Genomic DNA, 20,154 nt, shown 5'->3' on the forward strand with positions numbered 1-20,154 from the left:
AATTCCAAGGAAGAAGCAGTGTCATGAGGATGAGTGAATGATGATAGAAACTTATTTTTCTTCCCTTTAAGCATCACTTTGTTTTTCATTATTTCTTTCTCCATTATTTTTTTCTTACTCAGTATTATGTTCACCACATTTAATCACTGCCTGTCCTGTCACCACACTTCTGTTATACTTCGATTACACTTCTTTTGCTTTAGCAAGGCTTTGCAATAGTCCAAAGGGCTGAGAGAACACTATTATCAAATTATGATAATCCAGTCATTACTCCACACAGGGGACGTGCAAGCACAGACAAGCTCTAAAAGGTGCTCGTTAACCATGCTCGACATTTATCTCCTCAGATACACCTGTGAGATGGTGCGAAAAACGCAGAATGACGGCGATGGCTGTAGCCTTCCACCTTTCCCATCTGAGCCCGAAGGCTTTTACGTGCCCGTCGTTCTCCTAAACATCAGGCCATGTCTCTCCCCCGCCCTTCCTGAAGGTCACTGGCCACCAAGGGCGAGTTCTTCTGCGTGTAATCCTTTCTGACACCGCTTCATTGCCATTTTCACTCAAATACAGAACGCTGCTGTCGACACCACTTTGCTTTACCCTAAAATCATATATACAACAACTGTTAGAGAGAGTTGTTGCTGTTTTGTTCTGGAGTTTTAAATGAAGTGGCTGCTGTTAGCACTTTTGATCATTATTTATATGATGAATATGTTGAATAATACAAATTGAAAATCTTTTTGGCTCATTGGATTGTTTAATGAACCTTCACACATGTAGCAAGCAATGAGGTGAGGAAGAGAGCAAAATGTTGTTGTTGTTTTTTTTTGTTCAGTGACATGAAGTTAATTTATAATCCATTAATTTATTTAGAAATATATTAAAATGCAGAAAAAACATACAAACACTATTTAAATATATAATAAAAATAACTATTAAGTTATATTTAATTAAACAATTAATAAATTTAATTTATATTATTATATTTACATTTTAATATAATATAAAATAAACAATTGGGTGGACTGGTCTGATACAATGAAGAAGTTGTACTAAAAATAAAATTATTCAAAAGTAGTTTTGCCTAATCATTCCTTTGGAGAAAAATAATCAAACATAATCAGTACACTTCAGACTCACTCTGTGCATTAGTGGTGAGGTTTTTTCATAAAACTTTCTGCAGGTTACATCATTATGCCAGAAGGTGGAAACAAGTAACTATATTTATGAGTAAGTCATAAATCTTATTTTCAGTCAATATGTTCAAAAGCGCATTCTCATTCAGGAACTCAAAATAAGTGACTCAGTGGATTTGGAACAGCGTACTGGCATACTACTCTTACTATGTTTACCATGTATTTCTATGGCGTAGATCATAAGAGTAGTATGCTGTTTGTGAATTCACTGACATTGTCTTTATGAACAAATCATTGAATCATTCACTCAGACGATTCGTTCAACAATTCTGATTCATTCAGGAAGTAAATGCTGCTATTGTGTGTCGAGCAACCATTGCGATTTGCATCTAAAATGTAAGTTATTTAATTCAATACTAAACTGTTGTGTAAAAGCTGTCACACTCACGGTTGTGATTTGGTGGTAGGCTTAAGACCCACAAAAGGGAAAATAATCAAGGTGAAAGCATTTACTTTAAACAATTAAAGGGATAGTTCACCCATCCACTTGTTCCAAACCTGTATGAGTTTCTTTCTTCTGTTGAGCACATACTATGGAAGTCAATGGCTACCGTCAACTCTCTGATTAACAACATTCTTCAAAATACCTTCTTCTGTGTTCAACAGAAGAAAGAAACCCATACAGGGTTAGTAAATCATTTTTAATTTTTCAGAATTTGACATTTTGGATGAACTATCCCTTTAACATAGTTATTCAATACTATTAATAGCAGCTGATGTATATTTGAATTAGCATTATTTTATTTTCAGAAAGCATATACGTAGAATACAACATATAGAAAGCATACCTATAGACCTCAGTATTAGATACGACCTTGGCGAAAAATGAAGTTTCTATAACAGATCTCTATCTACTGTGCTGCCTAAATGAGAATTGATAGTTTACAAAGTCACACGAAAGTACATAAATCTCGCATCCAGCTCTGAAGTGTTCACTGCCGCTTCCCATTCCAGTCGTCACACTCACCACTGACCCACTTGTCTGCTCTTTGATGATAGATTTATAGGGATGAGTTGGCAGGGGACATCGGCGTCTGTCATATCAGCTCAGTGTCTGACTCGGATCTGTTTTCATTAAATGGCTCTAATCTCTGCAGCCCATGAAGCAGCTGTGAGTTCTGGCTCTGCTCCATACCAGTTCCACCTTGTGCCACCGGGCCATGGCACTGCCTCCCCTGCAAGTCCCTACTGTCAGACCAAATGCAGGACAGTGAGAGGGAGTGTGAGAGAGATTGGATATATGTTAAACTGAATATGTAGTGTATAGTGGGAGGGAGAGAGATGGATAGAGTGAGAAAAAGAGGGAGAGAGTGGGGGCGTAATGCACCATTTTCTTTGAAGGGGCACCACTGGCGGTCCTACTTCAGACATGAGCAAAGGAATAATGCTTTATAAAAGCTTAGTAGATATTTACACAAATAGTAGTGTACTGGTATGTATGTCATTTAATTGTTTACTTTTTATGTATTTATTTTTGGAAGCTGCAATTAATATACAAATGACTATGTGTAGTAGAAGTGTCTATTTACATAAATTAATATTAACTATATATTTATATACTGTACATACATACAGTATGTATAGAAAACATATTAAAAAAAGATTAGTATGTATTTACACAAATTAGTGTTGTGGAATATATATATATATATATATATATATATATATTTAAAAAAAATCTAAAATCTTTTTGGAAGTTTCATTCAAAAGTGTACATACACACACAATGAGGGAAAAGCCCTTTTTATGCATTTGTTTATGATTTGTTCTGTGTCAATGCTCATTCTTAAAACAGTCATGTTTATAAAGCATTTCATGCTTATTTCAAGTTTTTTTTCTAATTCATTTAAATTCATATGTCATTATTCTATGAATGTGGTGATGTCTAAATATAATTAATCAATTTCCATCAGTTTGACTCATTAGGGCTGATTTTTAGAAAGATTTTGGCATTATCATAAACAAGGAGATATTACGTCCTTCAGATACTTTATGCACTGGTGTTATTTTAGAATAATAGCTTTACACACTATATGAGTTTGTGTTGTGCAATATTTGCTTTATTTTGGTTTGTATTTTTTCTCCTCTGACAAAGAGAAATTGTATAAAAAAAAAAAAATATATATATAAATAAAAAAATAAAAATATATATATATATATATATAATATTGCTAATGCATTGGGAATGTGAAGCTTTGTTACCATATCAATAAAGCTACTTCAGTCTAGAGAGAGAGAAATAGAAATGGAGTGCGTGAGAAGTAAAAAGACAGAGTGAGAGAGATATAGAAAGAGTAATATGAAGAGCGAGATGAGGGAGTCCATTACTCATCATCAGGCCTGCAGCCTCTCTTGCAGGTCTCTTTTGTAGCATGTTATTGTTGTGAGGGATTTGAAGTTTGTCCAGGGCGGCAGAGGCAGAGTTTTTAGATGTTGAGAGTGCAGCGCTGTACTTTAGAAGCTTTTCAGGTGTGAGTGTGTTTGTGTCCGTGTGTATGTGTGTGTATGTGTGTGTATGTGGTTTTTTTTTGTGGAGATTTGGCCTCGGCAGGTCAGCTATCAGCTATCTGCAGCCCTCTCAGCTCCCTTTGATTTATTCTGTTGCGAGGGCTCTCCCCCTCTCTCGCCTCGCTCTGCCCTGGACTCCCAGAGGTCACCTTTTGGAAGATTTCAGCCTCGATTTTCTGCACCCTTTAAAATGCACATCTAGGCATGTTCACTCAGCCACAGAGGGAGAATTGCTCAGTGAGAAGGAATTTAGACAAGAAGAAAGAAGCAAAAAAAAAAAAAGAAAGAAACAGGACATCTGTTCATTATTCAATCTATTTTACAAAAAGAAACTCTTAGGCTCTTGATTAATGAAAAGCAATAGGAAACGGATACAATAAAGACTGATGAGCTGTACATGTTTGTATAAATCTGAATACTGAAGACTGGATGTCTTGTAAGTGGCAGTTAGAGACGGAATTTTAGAATGGAATTTTAATTTATTTTAAAGTTATATTACAAGCAGAAATAAGGTTAATTTAGTTTGGTACAATAAATGCTGCATTATACAAACAAACAAAATGAAACCTATAGAGAATAGGGAATAGAAGTAAAAACTTAAATTTCGTGTAAAAGGGAAAAAGGTATAATACTAGGTATAATAAAGGTATAATTCTACACAATTTATTTTTGCAACGTCTCACTCAAATTACTATGCTGGTATTGTATGTTCAAAAGGTTGAGTTGGTAAGATTTTTATTAATGTTTGTGAAAGAGTCTTTTCAGTCAGTTTATTCAATTAAAAATACAACAAAAACTGTGATGTTGTGAAATATTATTACCATTTAAAACAGCTTTCTATTTTAATATAATTTAAAATGTAATTTATTCCTGTGATGGCAAAGCTGTATTTTCAGCAGTCATTACTCCAGTCTTCAGTGTCACATGATCTTTCAGAAATCATTCTAATATGCTGATTAAGTGCTCGAGAAACATTTTCTTATTATCATATTGTCTGTTGATCAACAGTTGTGCTGCTTCATATTTTTGAGCAAACTGAGAAAACATTTTCTCTTTGCTGAATGGAGAGTTCGAAAGAACACTTATTTCAAATAATTATAATAATAATAATTGTTTTGTAACAATGTACAGGCCTTTATTTTCATAATTTAATGCATCCTTGCTGAAGGAATTAAAAAAAAAAAAACCAGAGAATGTTATTGTCAGCCGTGCCCCAAGGATACATTTTTTTTTACATTTTTGTATTTAGGCTTTGGTTTGAAAGCAAACAATGCATCGGCACAGCGCGGCTGACACAGAAGAGCATATGCCATCTGCGTACAGTTCAGAATTGCCAAAATGGCGCTACACTGATTTGGAGACACACAGAGGAGAGGAATTGTTGAATGAAGTTGTTATTTTTGTTTTCTTCATGTACAAAAAGTATTCTCATCACTTCATAACGTTACGGTTGAATCACTGATGGCAGATGGACTATTCTGACGATGCTTTTCATACTTTCCTGGACCTTGACACTGTTATTTATTTGGCAGTCTATGAGACAGTCTCAAGCCCCCCTGTTTTCATCAAAAATATCTTAAATTATGTTCCGAAGATGAAAAAAGCTTTTATAGGTTTGGAACGACATGGGGGTAAATGAGTAAAGACAAAATTTTCATTTTGGGATGGAGTAACCCTTTAAAATATGGTTTTCCTTAATGAAAGGTTTTGGTCTGTGCTGGGATTGTTGATTGATTGTTTTATGAATTACTTTTTGGAGGATGGTTGTTGAATTTGCACAGCTTGCTGACTGCTTTTCTGCAGATTGTCGTGCCAGATTGGTAACTTGTTCTGCAGGATCAATGTGAAATTTGTTTGAAGATTAGATTTTGTTTCTCTGAAGAGTATCACAACAGTCCCACCTGGTATTTTTTTTTATTGCACGCCACTCTTTTCATCAGTGTGTCTATTGGTACTTCCTATTATCATCAGGAAGCCCAGACCAAACATCCAGCACTCAATGTGAGCTTTATCTACAGCTGATGTTTACTTTTATTAGGTCTAGACAAGTTTGTGTACTTTTCCACATTTTCTCCAATGAATGAAGCTAGGAGTATTAGACTCTTATTGGTAATGAAAAGCAAAAGCAAAATTTTGTTTTTATTTAACCAACATTTATTCACAACTGAGGGTGAAAAAATAATAAAATAAACAAGGAACGTGAATAGAAGCTAGACAGATGCTGTTCAGACATAACCATTGCTACCAGACGTAACAACATGCTAGTGACTGGCCACTTGAATCAAATGAAATGACAGATAGCCTATAAAGCTTTTCTGAACACGTTTGGTAAGAAGAACAGATGACAGTGCTCTAGCTAGTGTCATTATTATAAATATTCCCTTTTCGCTCAGGCAGACAAACCTAATGGATAAAGAAAATCAATATTTCAGTGAAATGTCAGCTTTGACTTGTCTTTGTAAGAGGCTCTGACTATTTGTCTTGTAGACTGCATAAACAAAAGAGGAGTGACTGATGTGTGTTGCATGTTCAATATGGATTTTAATGGTTTCTTGATGGAAACAAGAAAAATCTTTAATTGATATGTTGGGAATAATGCAAGCAGCACATTTCAATGGATTTTCTTTGTGCCTTTTGAAAGTGTCAGAATGTGCTTTGTTTTTGACAAATGTTCTTGACATGAAGCTGAAAAATACCGTAATATTGAGATTGTTTTGTTTCATTCCCTTAATTCATGGCAAAATGATGGGCAGCACAGGCATGAACAGAGGGAGAAAGATGCAGACGATGAAATTCTGTCCTTGTGTTTATATCAGCTTAACCCAAATCACTCTGTGGTTGTTTTCAATAAATTAAGCACCTGGAGCAAAACGATAAGAGGATGATTAATCTTCAGGGAAACTTTAGAGGGAAAATATTTTTAAATGAAAGAATAATTGCTGCGTGAAGTACTTTTCTTGCTGAGTAATGTCTCTGGAGACAACTTCAGCAGCGGAATCGGAAATTTCCTCCATCTCTAATTGAAAAGATCATCAATGCTGAGCTCAATACTGTATCCAAATAAACTCTGCCTTCATCTTTCTGTTTCTAAAATTGTTATTCAAGTTACATAATACACCACCCACCCTTTACACACCCTTTATTTATACTAATTTCCCCCCCCCCATAACCCTGCCCTTGTTTTCATGTTGTCAAGATTTGCCTTCCTCTGCAATTTTCCTGCCGTTATTCATCCGTGTTGCATAAAACCAATTTCTGGTGCGGCGTGCAAGGGGATTGTAGTGATAATGAAAAAGAGACTGGCTGAGGTGAATGTTAAAACGAGATAAGCGCAGACATGTAGAGTGTGTGAATGACCTGTCGGTAGGAAACAACCCCCCCCCCCCCCCCCCCCCACCGACAACTCTTTGTTCCTCCCACATGTTGAGAACAACAGCAGTGTAATTAGATGCTGATAAAGTCTGTGACATAAGTGTGATGCACATATTACAAGCATGAAGACACCCATAGTGGCAGGGCTGAATGGTCAGTACAATAATAGCCTGTTATGGCTTATATATAGCCTATTTTCTTTTTTTCATAAGCGAAAGCATGTGTGTTTGCCAAGCTGTTTTGCACATTTGAATTTGATGCAGGTTGGGTTATTGCAGAGGTAGTACCTAGAAGGAAATATTATTGCATTGCAGTTGCCCTTGGGAGACTTAAAGTTTGCATGACATGAAAATTCACTGTTTTCTAAATACTTGATATTGATCTTACTCAGTTTATTCATGCATGCATATTTATTTTATAACCTTGTAATTTGTAGTTTTATAATAACTTGATCTTCTGGTAAAAATGCCAGACTTCTCTCTGGTGAGGTATTTAGGACTTCTCTAATCATTTAGTCTGCTTAAACTCACATTCATCTGTTGCCTTATATATTAGTGCAATGCCCAAAATGTCTAAAATCCAAACATCTCAAAATGCACACAACAAAAAATGTATAGAACCGATTTTTTGATAATCCATTACACTTGGATGTACATCACAACATGGAAGAAAGAATCTGTTGCTACTAATCTTTTTCATCACAACCTTTTTTCTTTTCTTTTTTTAACGCCTGTTTCACACATACTCCGTCTGCAGTGCGTATGCAGTCTGTGTGCGTTACGTATGTGGTGCAGAAGCAGCAAGGACTCATTATGCTTTCACACAGGACGCCTTTGCAGTCCGCTACCGATCCGCGGCTTAGTCCACAAACACAACATTTGTTCATTATTCTATATTTCAAACCATGTAAAAAAAAAAAAAAAAATATGACTCTTATCACAGAACAGTAACAGTCTTTCATAATCATAGACATTAGTTTAAACTTAATAAATATAAACAACATATTATTCATGCATTTGACTTCTAGGTTTGTATAACAAGCTGCTCAAGCAAGCGGCAAAACATTTAAACACAACAATTAGCCTACTTTTCTTGTTAGTATATCGCAAATATTTAAAATTAAAGCACCACTGACAGAAACAGTCGACTCTCGTGCCTTATGCATTTAAATCTTTATTACAAGCAATCGCACGGTTCTTAATGAACTTTCTTTTTCTGCTTCCATAAAAGTGCATAGGCCTATATCATGTTGCCTCGTTTATCTAAAGGTGCTCTTTTTCTTGTTTGAAACCTAGCCAAAACCCATGAGTTGCATGTGAAAAACAGTAGGCTTTAATTAGTATACATTTATTGTGAAATTACTGCATTTCCGTGTCAATCCATGTTAATTTTTACCGCGAACAATGCGCTGTCATTTTAATTCAGCGCATGCAGCACAGCTGCACTGCTGCAGACGCACCGCTCCTGGAACGCACTGACGGACCACAACCGCGTGAACGCTGGAATCCGTTAACATGGGTGCGTAAAAAAAAAAAAAATATGCAACACATACGCACTGCAGACGGAGTACGTGTGAAACAGGCGTAAGGTTGTTTGCAACTTGTGCAATGCGGAATTAGTTTACTGTAGAAGTTCTTCCAGTCTCAAATACCACCTAAACGCAAAGCATCCTTTAGCTAATGCGGAAGATGCCGGGCCAAGCAATGTAGCGCGGGGGAAGAGTCGTCGTCAAACTACTATGTTTGAGTGCAGCACAGCTCTATCAGTACTAACAAGTACATCTTATTAAACATAATTTGAATGCCTTCGGCAGAATTCAAATGAGCCATTTTAATCTAGATTAATCTAGATTAATTCCAAGATTACAGTGAGATTCATCTAGATTAAAAAAAATAATTTATGCCCACCACTAATCATTAGTCAGAGGAATTTGACGAGGAATGTTTGGAATCCCTGGATTTTGATATTAAACTTGACTTTTGATGTTGAATTTGATGTTAAAACTCAGAGGTTTTCAATCTGGGGTCCGAGACAGGTTAAAAAAGAAGGTTAGAAAGTTAACAAGTGGTAACACTTTATTTTAAGGACAAATTCTCACTATTAACTAATTGCTTATTAGCATGCATATTACTAACATATTGGCTGTTTGTTAGTAATTATAATGCACATATAAATGCCTTATTCTGCATGAACATATTTTATATCCCTTAATCCTACCTAACATTTTTCAATTTTAATATTAAAAACTGGTTGGAAATCTATATCTAGGTATCTAAGTATAAATCTAAGTATAATTGCAACTGTTTTATTCAATTGACAGCCATAGTTTTGAACCTTTAAACGAATAGTCACATAAAGTATATTGGTAATAAAAAAAAAATTATATTTATTCTCAAAATGTCTTTTTTTTTATTCCACAGAAGAAAATAATTGTATAAATTAACACAATAATCTATAAATAGATTATTTAATTTGAAATAAACACTGTCTTTGTAATTTCACTTTCACTCTTATTGACACAGTATAAACGTGGAGAAGATGCATTTGAGATTACTGGGGTCTTTTATTATAAGAAGCAAGAGATTTACACAAGTCTCATTTGCTCTCTATTAAATCATGTTTCTGACTAGGAGAAACAATCGAGACATTAGAGAGATGTCATTTGCAACATTTTTTTTCCCTACAGGTAATGAGAGCATTTCTGTGCTCTTGGGTTCTGTGCTGAGTCTGTCCTTACATCTTGTGAGGAATATCAGTATTCACAGGGCCTATTCATAGTGGATTATTCAGGTGCTCAAATAGAATGGAAAATAATGAATGTCGTCTTTGTACGGCTTGACAAAAGTCTCAGCCTGTCAGTGAGTGTTAATCTCAGGGTTCCTCTTTATCTCGTCACCAGCTTCAGGTCTGCAGCGATACGGCGCTTCAGCGAGGAAGGTCACGCAAATGACACGTGGAGGACGTGTCTGATCATTTGCAGCACAATGGTCCGCATGCCGTCTTCCTTGGGTAATGTGCGAGGGGAGAGGTGAGCAAGATAAGGGCCGTCAGAGCCGGAGTCCATCTGCGAATTTTCGCACGGCTGTCAGATGGATTGCCTAGGTATGGCCCTTCCAGATGGCACAGATGGGTCTCTTCATCTCTCCTCTTCTACACTCGAGGCATTCCTAAATATTGCACCAGCGCCCTGATCTCTTCATGTGACCCTGTGTCTTTCCTGCTCGTTTCAACTCATCCGCACCTATGGCCCAGATCTGTACCGGTGTATGAGTGCTACATCATTTCCTGTTTGCTCTTAATTAAAGGCTCTAATTAGCAGCCCAAATACAAGAGTGTTCCCTTCCCAACCCGTCTCTCTCGGCTCCAGAGGAACTGACCCTGCTAATTAGAGGAGATTTCCATCTTTCCTGTGATCCCAGAGAAAGGGAACCATGGGAATGCAAGAGAAGAACGCAGCAGAAACAGAAAGAAAGAGCAGGACTTTTTTACGGGACTTGGATTTGCATAAAAGAGAAGCTCCATGAGAATACGCCAAATACACAAACACATCAATCAAATCCAAACAATCCACATTGAGTCACTTCAAGCTCTACTGGTATAAACTCTAATGGGTTTATAGTGTTACTAACTTGCTTGGCAATAGGAGAGAGAGAGCGAGCGCAGTTGGTGACCACTCTATATCAGATCAGTATTGTCATCTGCTGTCCTTCATGTAGGGAGACCTTGAGGCGTGTGTCCCACATAAGCAGTGATGTGCATAGAAGTAAATGCCACACACTGTACTGAGACTGTCAGTTGAGAAATTCCTCACTGTGGCATTTGCTGTAGCTTGGCATCTGTGGTGTGGCATAGCTGGATTTGGGTAGATGCGGTAAGTTTAGAGTAGTTGGATTTTATTTTGCACTGAAAAACTTGAGCTGTTGGTGAGTTTCAGTATTTGGGGTTATTTCTGGCCCTTTATGTGTGCAAAATGACCTATAAACTTAAAAATGTTCTTAAAGTCTCTTATACAAACTAAATCAAAATATAAATAAATTTATAATTAATATCAATATAAAAAAATAACACTCTAAATTAAAAACCTGTGATACCTTTTTTTCTTCAAGGTTCTTCATTGAATTGAAGTTTCAGAAGAATAACATTTATTCCAAATCATAAGATTTTGTAATTTTTTTCTTTGCTATCTCATTACATATATCCTGGTACACTACATTATTTATGATGAAAGTTGTGTTCCTTCATTATCATCCTTTCAGGATATTGTCTTCTCAAGGACAAGCTGAAGTCAGGAGAGGCGATAAAGTTATTTGTCTAATCCAACTGGAAAAGGCTGCTGTTTCAAAGAATGGCCCTTGACTTGGAATCTGCCTGGTATTTATTTGTAAATCAGGCATTTACACTGTACCAGAGAGAGGTCATGCTTGTCAGAGACAGAAAGATAGACAGTGTTGGAGAACAGAGAAAAGCAAGTGCACCATTAGCTTTGGTGCATCAGAGATGATTAAAGAAGCACTTCTGGGTACATGCCTACTAAAAGAGCTGAGCACATGGACATCACTCCTCTTTCCTTCACTTTTTCTGTCCCTTTATCATATCTCTTATTTTCTGTTTTATGTTTGTTTATGGGTTTTTGGACTTTATTGGCTTGGACAGTGGCAAAGAATCAGGATTCGATCCCTGTGAGTACCTCAGGATGCCCTGACCCACTATACCACGGCTCTGACTCTGTCGCTTTCTTTGCTTTCTTTCTCTCACTCAGATCTGAAAAGCTGACCTGCAAAATAAAGCTTGTTTATTTATTCTGTATTTTTTATTGCTGTAAACAGGAAATCAGATTCAGCGCAGCACAGGAAGGCAGGAGAGCAGGAGACCTTTTTTTCAACTCAGACATAGCTAGAGGGGTTTTCTGCTAATTCTCTTTTAATGTGACACAGCATGCATTTCCAGATTAATTAACCATTCGCCTGCCCTCAGAGTGCTGATACAGTGACTGTATCAGTATGTCTCTCTTAGGCCATGTACACACACCACAGCTAAATACAGTTGTCACTCCTCTGCTGAATCCTAAATCCCACTCTACACACAGTGTACAGTTGTTTACAGGAGTGGCAATGCATTCTAGATTCTAGTTTATTCCCTCCAAAAAATCAGGTAGTGACAAACATATTTACATTAATCCACATGGTGTGTAGAACCATGCTGAGTGACTGGTTTACATGCAGCAACACTTTTTTGGTCCCTGACAACTTCTTTGAAGTGCTGTGCTAGAAAATCATAGAAAGATACGAGATATGTGAGGTATGAGTCTTGATTCAGTCACAAATTTTGATGCACCTGCATTTCTCCACTGTATTTTCTCCCACCAACCTATATATATATATATATATACATGTATATATGTATATATGTATATATATATATATATATGTATATATATATATATGTATATATATATATATGTATATATATATATATGTATATATATGTATATATATATATATATGTATATATATATATGTATATATATATATATATATGTCTCAAAAAACATATATATATATATATATATATATATATATATATATATATAGGTTGGTGGGAGAAAATACAGTGGAAAAATGCAGGTGCATCAAAATATATATATATATACATTTGTAAAATATAAAGTAAAATATAGAAAATAAAAGTTACATTTAAATAAATGCTGTTCTTTTAAATATTCTATTCATCAAAGGATCCTGAATGTATCAAGGTTTAAAGACTGTGAAGAATGGATTAATGGCTGCTCAAATTCAGCTTTGCTATCACAGGAATAAAGTACATTTTAAAATATATTTCAATAGAAAAGTTATTATAATAAAATTATAATAATTTATATTCATAATATATAATCAATACTCACAGTTTCACAATAATACTGGTTTTACTGCATTTGTGATCAAATAAATGCAGCCTTGGTGAACTTTAGACACATTACTTAATATGTGTATACAGTATACACACACACACACACACACACACACACACACACACACACACACATTATAACACACTATAATATTGGATGTAATATGAATTACGAGATGTTATATTAATACAGTTTCCATATGGTAGTATGATTATATGAATGATTATATGCATAAAATAAATATTACATTAAGGTCTTTTTTTTGTATTTTGGACACAAAACACCAGGCTTCCCGTTTCCCGTTCCCCCGCCAGGAGCGCTGGGATAGTTGACGAAATTTCCCTTTATTCTAAACCTGTCCATTTGTTGTGCTCTGTGTAAAAAGCGGCAAACATTTTAATCAACAACGACCCTGAATGACACAGTGGCTGCGCATTTACACGCCAACGTCTGCATCTGACTGACAGTAGTGTTTATGCAAGGGATTACATGCGTGGGGTAGACAGTTGGGCCCGGTGCCAACGCAAATTGGATTATGGCGAGCAATATTCTGGAAACATTTTATTATCCGAGGCCTTTTAGTGCAATGTGATTACTTTGTAATGCACTTTTGTTTTATAGACTGCTTCAGCACATTGCAGCTCTGGCTTTATTAAGCGTGAATTTATTCTGTAGTACACATCATCAGGTTGTCACCTGTTGCCCTCACAGCACTCAGGGGCCTTTAAGAGTGTTTCCATAATCCCTATTTAAATTCAATCCTCATCATCCGCCGTGGACAAGTTCAAATTGTGCTTTTTGTAAAACTTTCCTAATGGTAAACTACAGACAGCTGCATTCATTTTAGCTGAGAGTTTGAGGAGTATTCCTGTCGTGAGAGTTACCGGTGTCTATTGAGGGCGATGCGTGCAAGGCCTCATTAACCTGCCATCATGTCTGTGTCTAGGCAAGGTCTCTCCTTAGGTCAGATTCATTTGCCTGCATCTGATTAAAGATACTTTCATTACCTGAGAGGAGCGCAGGGGCACATCCCAACTGATCCCAGATCAGCCACAATGGCACAGTTTCACAACAGCATGCTAGTTGAATAGGTCTGACTTTTTTGTTCCGCATGATTGTAATTATTCCTCAGACTCCCACAATTTCACTTTGCTCCATGTCACGACTTCCACCCACGCTGCAGTATTTGATATTGGCTTGTGCAGTTGTTGCATGTGTTGTCTAAAGTGGTAGACGGGCAGAACGAGAAGTAATGGGTGGCTGTGGCTTTCTATTAGTGACAGGTGAGGATATGCATGCTGGCTTCAGCAGACTGGAGATTGCCCATGGTGCAATTACCATGCAGCATGGCAGACAGACAGGCCGACACCATTATGAGTCCAGTCAGTGTGGCAGAATGTGTCACCCCACTGCTATCTCTGCATATCCAAAAACACGTCAGTCTGTCCTTCAGCTTTTGTGTATTGTCCAAACTTTTCCATGTTTAAACACTCCTACACCATGAGTATTTAAAGACCCTATTAAATTAAGTGCTTCTGATTGCATGAGTCACGTTTGAAACAGTGAGGGGGGGGGGCACTTTTACATTCCAGGAGATTATTTAAATTTCATTAAAACTTTTTTAAATATAAAACCTACAATTCTATAAAAGTTTTAATATTAAAAATTAAATACAATTATTTTAATGTTGCGTCATTTCAACCACACTGAACAATTTAGGCCCAATTTATTTATTTGTTTCAATCAAAAGTTAGTATACTTGTGTACCAGTGAGACAGCCGTGTCTAAAATGAGATGAAATGAGATGTGAGATGAAAAACTGAAATAAATATAGTTTATCAGCAGGTAATTTTTCAGCATTTCCAATCAAGCTGTAATTTTATCAAATAGTGTAAAAAATAATAATGTGATTTGTTTTGCATTTAAGATGACAGTGATATTTTGGTATTGTTTATATATTATTGTAGTATTTATTTATAATTTTGAATTAACATTTAGTTTTTGAAACATTTTATTTTAGTTAGTTGCAATGGCAACATCTCAAGGCAGCAATTTTGTGTTAAGTTTTTTTCCCTCATATTTAAATTTTATTTTATTCCAGCTTTAATTTAACTAAAGAAAAAAAACGTTAACATTAAAAATACTAGTTATATAAAATTTGGTTTTGGACAAAAATGATTTAAATAATATAGTTATATATATAATATAATTTAATTTATAATGTAATTATAATTAAATTATATAATTTACTCAGTCTATTGTCATTCTGAACCCACATGACTGTCTTTCTATTGTAGAACACAAAAGGAGAGGTTTATCAGAATGTTCATGTTGCTGTTTATCAGACAGTGAAGATGGATTAGTTAACTATAGCAACATTAGATATGTGAAATGCTAGCTATGGAATTAGTCATAGCAAGACAACAGAGTCTTCTTTTCCGAGAAATCTTTTCCAAAAAATGTTTTTTCCATCACTATAATGTCCATCCCAGAATAATATTAAATCATTTATGTATGGTGGAAAAAACACTGTGTTGGGAATATTCATGACCTTCAGAGGGAGAGAAAAGAATAATTCTCTTGTGATGCATGTATTTTCACTGTTGGAAAAGCTGGGAAAGGGTCCACAGGGCCCATAGCTAAAGAAACACTTATTACTATAACATGTTAAAAGCCACAAAGCGCACTTCGATTTTAAATGTGTCTCTGCTCTCTTTCTTCTCTTATCTCTCATAACATTAAGTGATGAACGTGAGCCTGGTTGAGAGTGATGTGGTCAGATTCGAAGACCTGGGCGGACGGGAACCTTCTGTGCTGGCCAACGAGTCCATCTTGCTGAAAGGTCTGGTGGTACGCAGCTGGAGCAACCAAATCTCCATCCACTTCCGCAGCCGACACCCGCAGTCCAGCTCCTTGCTGCTGCGTTATCAAGGTGAGCCGTCGTACGCGTCAACCTCTAAACATCTGCTTCATCTACTTCCTGCTAATTGCGCTTGTGCCAGTGTCTCCAGTTGGCACAGGACCAGCGCTCTAGACAAACCTGTTTATGAGTGTACACTTACTGATTAGATTGGCACAAACGATTAGGACTCTTGGAGTAGGGAGCTCTCAATCACTGCTTTCTATTAGGAGCAACTCTCTGTGCACTGAAGGGGAAACACTCCTTGTTATCTCATGTCAACATAATATGCTCATGTTAGCCTGAAAATGACAGCTGCTGTCAATAGGCTGCATAATTACAGCAGAGAATGACTTGGATAATTCTCTGCTAATAGTCTTTTAACAGAGTCATCAAGGGAAGATCGGCACAACAGAAAAGGTTACAGAGCGCTGATGCACCCTGCCCCGCATAGCACCGCTTTTTCATTTGTTACACGGGCCGATAAAATGACAAATGACTGTATACAGGCAAATTCTTTTGTTTCTGTGAGTTAATGAACTGTGGCGGGTTTGCAGTGGAGTAATATCATTTTTTGCACATCCTTAATATGCCTTTTGAATAAGAAATTTGTTTACACTCCACCCTCCTTTCTGTCTCTCTCTTTCTGTCTTTATGTGTGTATGGGGTGGGGGTAATCGGTGGTGTACAGCTTTCTTAAAAAAAAAGAAGCTGCATATTCCCTCTATTAGACTTATGGCAATCATCCGTAGGAGCCAGACAGCACATATTTCATAAAGCTCTCTGTTTCTTTACAAAACTTCCAATTACTTCTCTCCAAAGGCCCTGCTCCCCCTGTTTCCAGTTCAATTTAATGTTCTCCAGCTGTTGTGTTGGGAAGATATGCACACGCAAGAGCAGCTAATTTTGCCCCTGGGTTTACAATCGCCTTGACATTGATATAATGGCAAACAAGAAAGGAAAGGAACCAAGCAGGGTTTCAGATCTAGTGTAAATATACAGTGCAATATGGCTGTAGATTTAGCGATGGACAAAAATTATATGATTACTATATTTACTCAGCCTGTTGTCATTCTGAACCCTTGTGACTGACTTTCTTCTATAGATGACAAAAGGAGAGGTTTAGCAGAATGTTCACGCTGCTCTTCATCAGATAATAAAGATGAATGGTGACCAGGGGCTGTCAAGCTCCACAAATGACAAAAAGCACCATTGAAGCACATGTCTCATATATTATATACTGTAATCTGTGTGATAAACAGACCCTTATTATCTTGCCTTTTGGCAAAATTTCCAAGTCTCATGCTTGTCTATATTTATTTAGCAAGTACAGATATGATATGCCAGATTTGATATCAATGAATGCCAAATGTCAACGAAGCAGTGTTATATTAGTATTATTTATATACTATTAAAGTATTTAATATTTTGTATTATCTTTTACATTCTTACATACTTAAATACTCTTTTGAAACAAGAACAACTGCTGACCTTTGTTTCCAAAAAAAACATTTTGCATCTCTATAACTTGAGGTTAATCTCCCTACTGATGTTAAAACCAAACCTACAGCCTTGTAGTTCAATATACTGAGGTTATAGAGAGAATGATTCTCATTGAGCTACCAAATAAAATAATAGTCCACTTGATTTTCTGCAATCATTGAGGTAAGATGAAGGTTCTGTTTGCATTTTTGCACTTTATTTAATTTTTCCTTGCTTCCTTTCACCTCACTTTGAGAAAACTTCTCAATGGAGTAACACTTCTGGATATTTTTGTTCAAATATAAGTTTTTTAACATGGCTGTGTCAGGCATGTCTAGAAAGAAAATTGGCTGTGTTTTGACATGGATGAGCATGCATCTCCATTTGATTGCCTCAGCCTTTTTCAAGGCTTTGTGTTGTGAGCAATAGAGTATAAATACATCAACTCTTTTACAGTACATTGAACATTGATCTCTTGTCATGTGTCTATAGCAAGACTGTTTTCTACTACCTTCCACACAGATCTAACACACCAATCCTGTCTCAACATTCAGCAGGCCGTACAGTTTGACGGATGACAGATTCTCTAAATGGGAACCTCCATCAGAGACACACACATTAAAGATTTAGACCTCTCAATAATTCAGATCACAATGAAAGGACCCTCGCCGCCCCCCTTTGTGTCTGGATAAAGGTTGAACACAAACAAGTCAGGACTGATGGAGTGAAGTTAGAAATGGAGGCTGCTGGGGTCTGAATGACCTTTCAACAGGGAATCACCCCCTCCGCCGCACCACCACTCAAATGCCACAAGCTTCAAATATTGTCACTCTCATACAGCACTACAGAGGAAGCACATCTGTATGCATATGCATGTGTTGCTGGTAAACTGATTTGGAGAATGCTTTAGACGGGGTATTATGTGCTGAGGATCTCAATCCTGACCCGGTAAGAGCTTAGTTGTGTAGTTTAGCAGTGATAGTCAGCTGATCTGGGCTGAGCCTAGCCATGCATGGCGAGCTGTGTGAGGTGATGGCTGAGGAAGCTGCTGTAATATCCTCCACCCTGCTGCCTGCCCCTCCCAGAGGAGATTAACCCTGCAGAGTGAGGGATCACTTGCTGAGATACACACGCTCACCCACTGACACACATCCTCAGCCAAAGCAGGGCTCCACTTCTTGCTTTTTTTTACTTTCTTTGCACTCTCATTCAACCAAAATTCACACTCACCAAGCACCACATGCAAGTAAAAAAGACTTTTGCAACTAAGTAAAAGCATTACTGGCCAGTTGGCATGAAACTTTTTAATTTATTTAGGGCTTCAGTAAATTAATTGACTGTTGGGAGTTTTTTTTTTTCATGTGACACTTTTTTCCTTTTATATAACTAATTCCGAACTTCAGTTAGAGAGATTTCCTGAATTTAAACTACCAAAACAATATTATGAGAAATAAAATTGTATTTTAGACATGTTTTTTTTTTCACTGAGATCACTCACTATTTATTGATGGATATTGCATAGCACTAGCAATGCTAATGTTATTATTAGATCTCCGCATTTAGAAATTGATATGGTTGTCTTTAAAAGTAATGATTTTTTTTTATTATTTTTTTTTACTGATAGCATAAAGAAAATAGAGGTATGTCTATATATATATATATATATACTTCAGTGAATAGAAAGTTCAAAAGAACAGTATTTAAATTAGAAATAGTTTTACTGCTTAATATTTTTGTGTAAACAGTGATAGAATTTTTTTTTCACAATTCTTCAGTGAATAGAAAGTTCAAAAGAACAGCATTTAAATTAGAAATTATGGAGGTTTTCCATTAAAATATAATTATATGTACAGTCAAACCAACATTTATTCAGACACCTTCAACATTTCGCACATTATCACAGTTCATTTGTTATAGTTTAGAAAATGGTAATAAAATATGACAAGAACTCAGAATTAAACTGTGTCAGAAAAAATCTGTGTCAGATTTTAAAGACAAACTTCTTTTTAGGTCTGATTTGGTCATGTCTAGTTGAAGTTAAAGAGCTATTCTTGAGCCAGCCGGTTGTAACTGGCAATGTCACACTAGTATTGGGTCAATATCTCTAAAACCCATCAGGAGATCTGTTCTCTCAAAATGGTCAAAGTTTATTATTTGCTGCTTGACCATAAAGTCAAAATCAAGGCATTTTATGATACAATCTTGCACGCTGTGTAAGTTGTCCTTTCACTTTATTTGTTAGCAAGGTCTTCTTGGAGGCACTGTAAATGCTGTGGTGTGCTGACAGACTGGATTTCTGTGATAGATGGGAATGTGGTAGTTTTATGTGTCTACAAACACCCCTTCCCCTGACTTCACCCAAACACCCCTTTTCCTCATTACACCGACCCGCCTGAATCCCAAATGAACCTAGACCCCGAAACATACAAATCATCTTGTGATCATCACTACTTTACAACAGTTTTGTAATAACTGCAAAAAAAAAAAATAAAACAAAAAAAACTATTCAGTGTCTATTCGGTGTCATAGATCCTTCAATTCCCTTCCCTTCAGAGCTTTTCTGTTCTGGAAGATGATGGTGCTTTGATATTTCATTCCGTTTGATCCCTAGGCTCACCTTGTCTGGTGTGAAAAAAGTGTTTTCATTTGACAGGCGTGCAAGACGAGACAGATCTGATTATGGATGGACACACCATCTCTGAGAGAATGGCTAATTAATTTCCACATAATGAGCTGCCTCTTTTGAGAAGTTGACAGGCTAATGAATCCATAACATAACAGAGGTACGC

General features: G+C 36.4%; 1 protein-coding gene across 1 annotated transcript in view; it reads left to right on the plus strand.

The window, feature by feature from the left end:
• Positions 1–20,154, plus strand: part of LOC109104359 (seizure protein 6-like) — a 152,893-nt gene that overhangs the window by 93,441 nt on the left and 39,298 nt on the right. Inside the window, 1 exon segment of the mRNA XM_042771699.1 lies at positions 15,727–15,916. Within this exon segment, the coding sequence (XP_042627633.1) occupies positions 15,727–15,916 (190 nt within the window).

The sequence above is a fragment of the Cyprinus carpio genome, chromosome A15, assembly GCF_018340385.1.
Source record: "Cyprinus carpio isolate SPL01 chromosome A15, ASM1834038v1, whole genome shotgun sequence".
Lineage (NCBI taxonomy): Eukaryota > Metazoa > Chordata > Actinopteri > Cypriniformes > Cyprinidae > Cyprinus > Cyprinus carpio.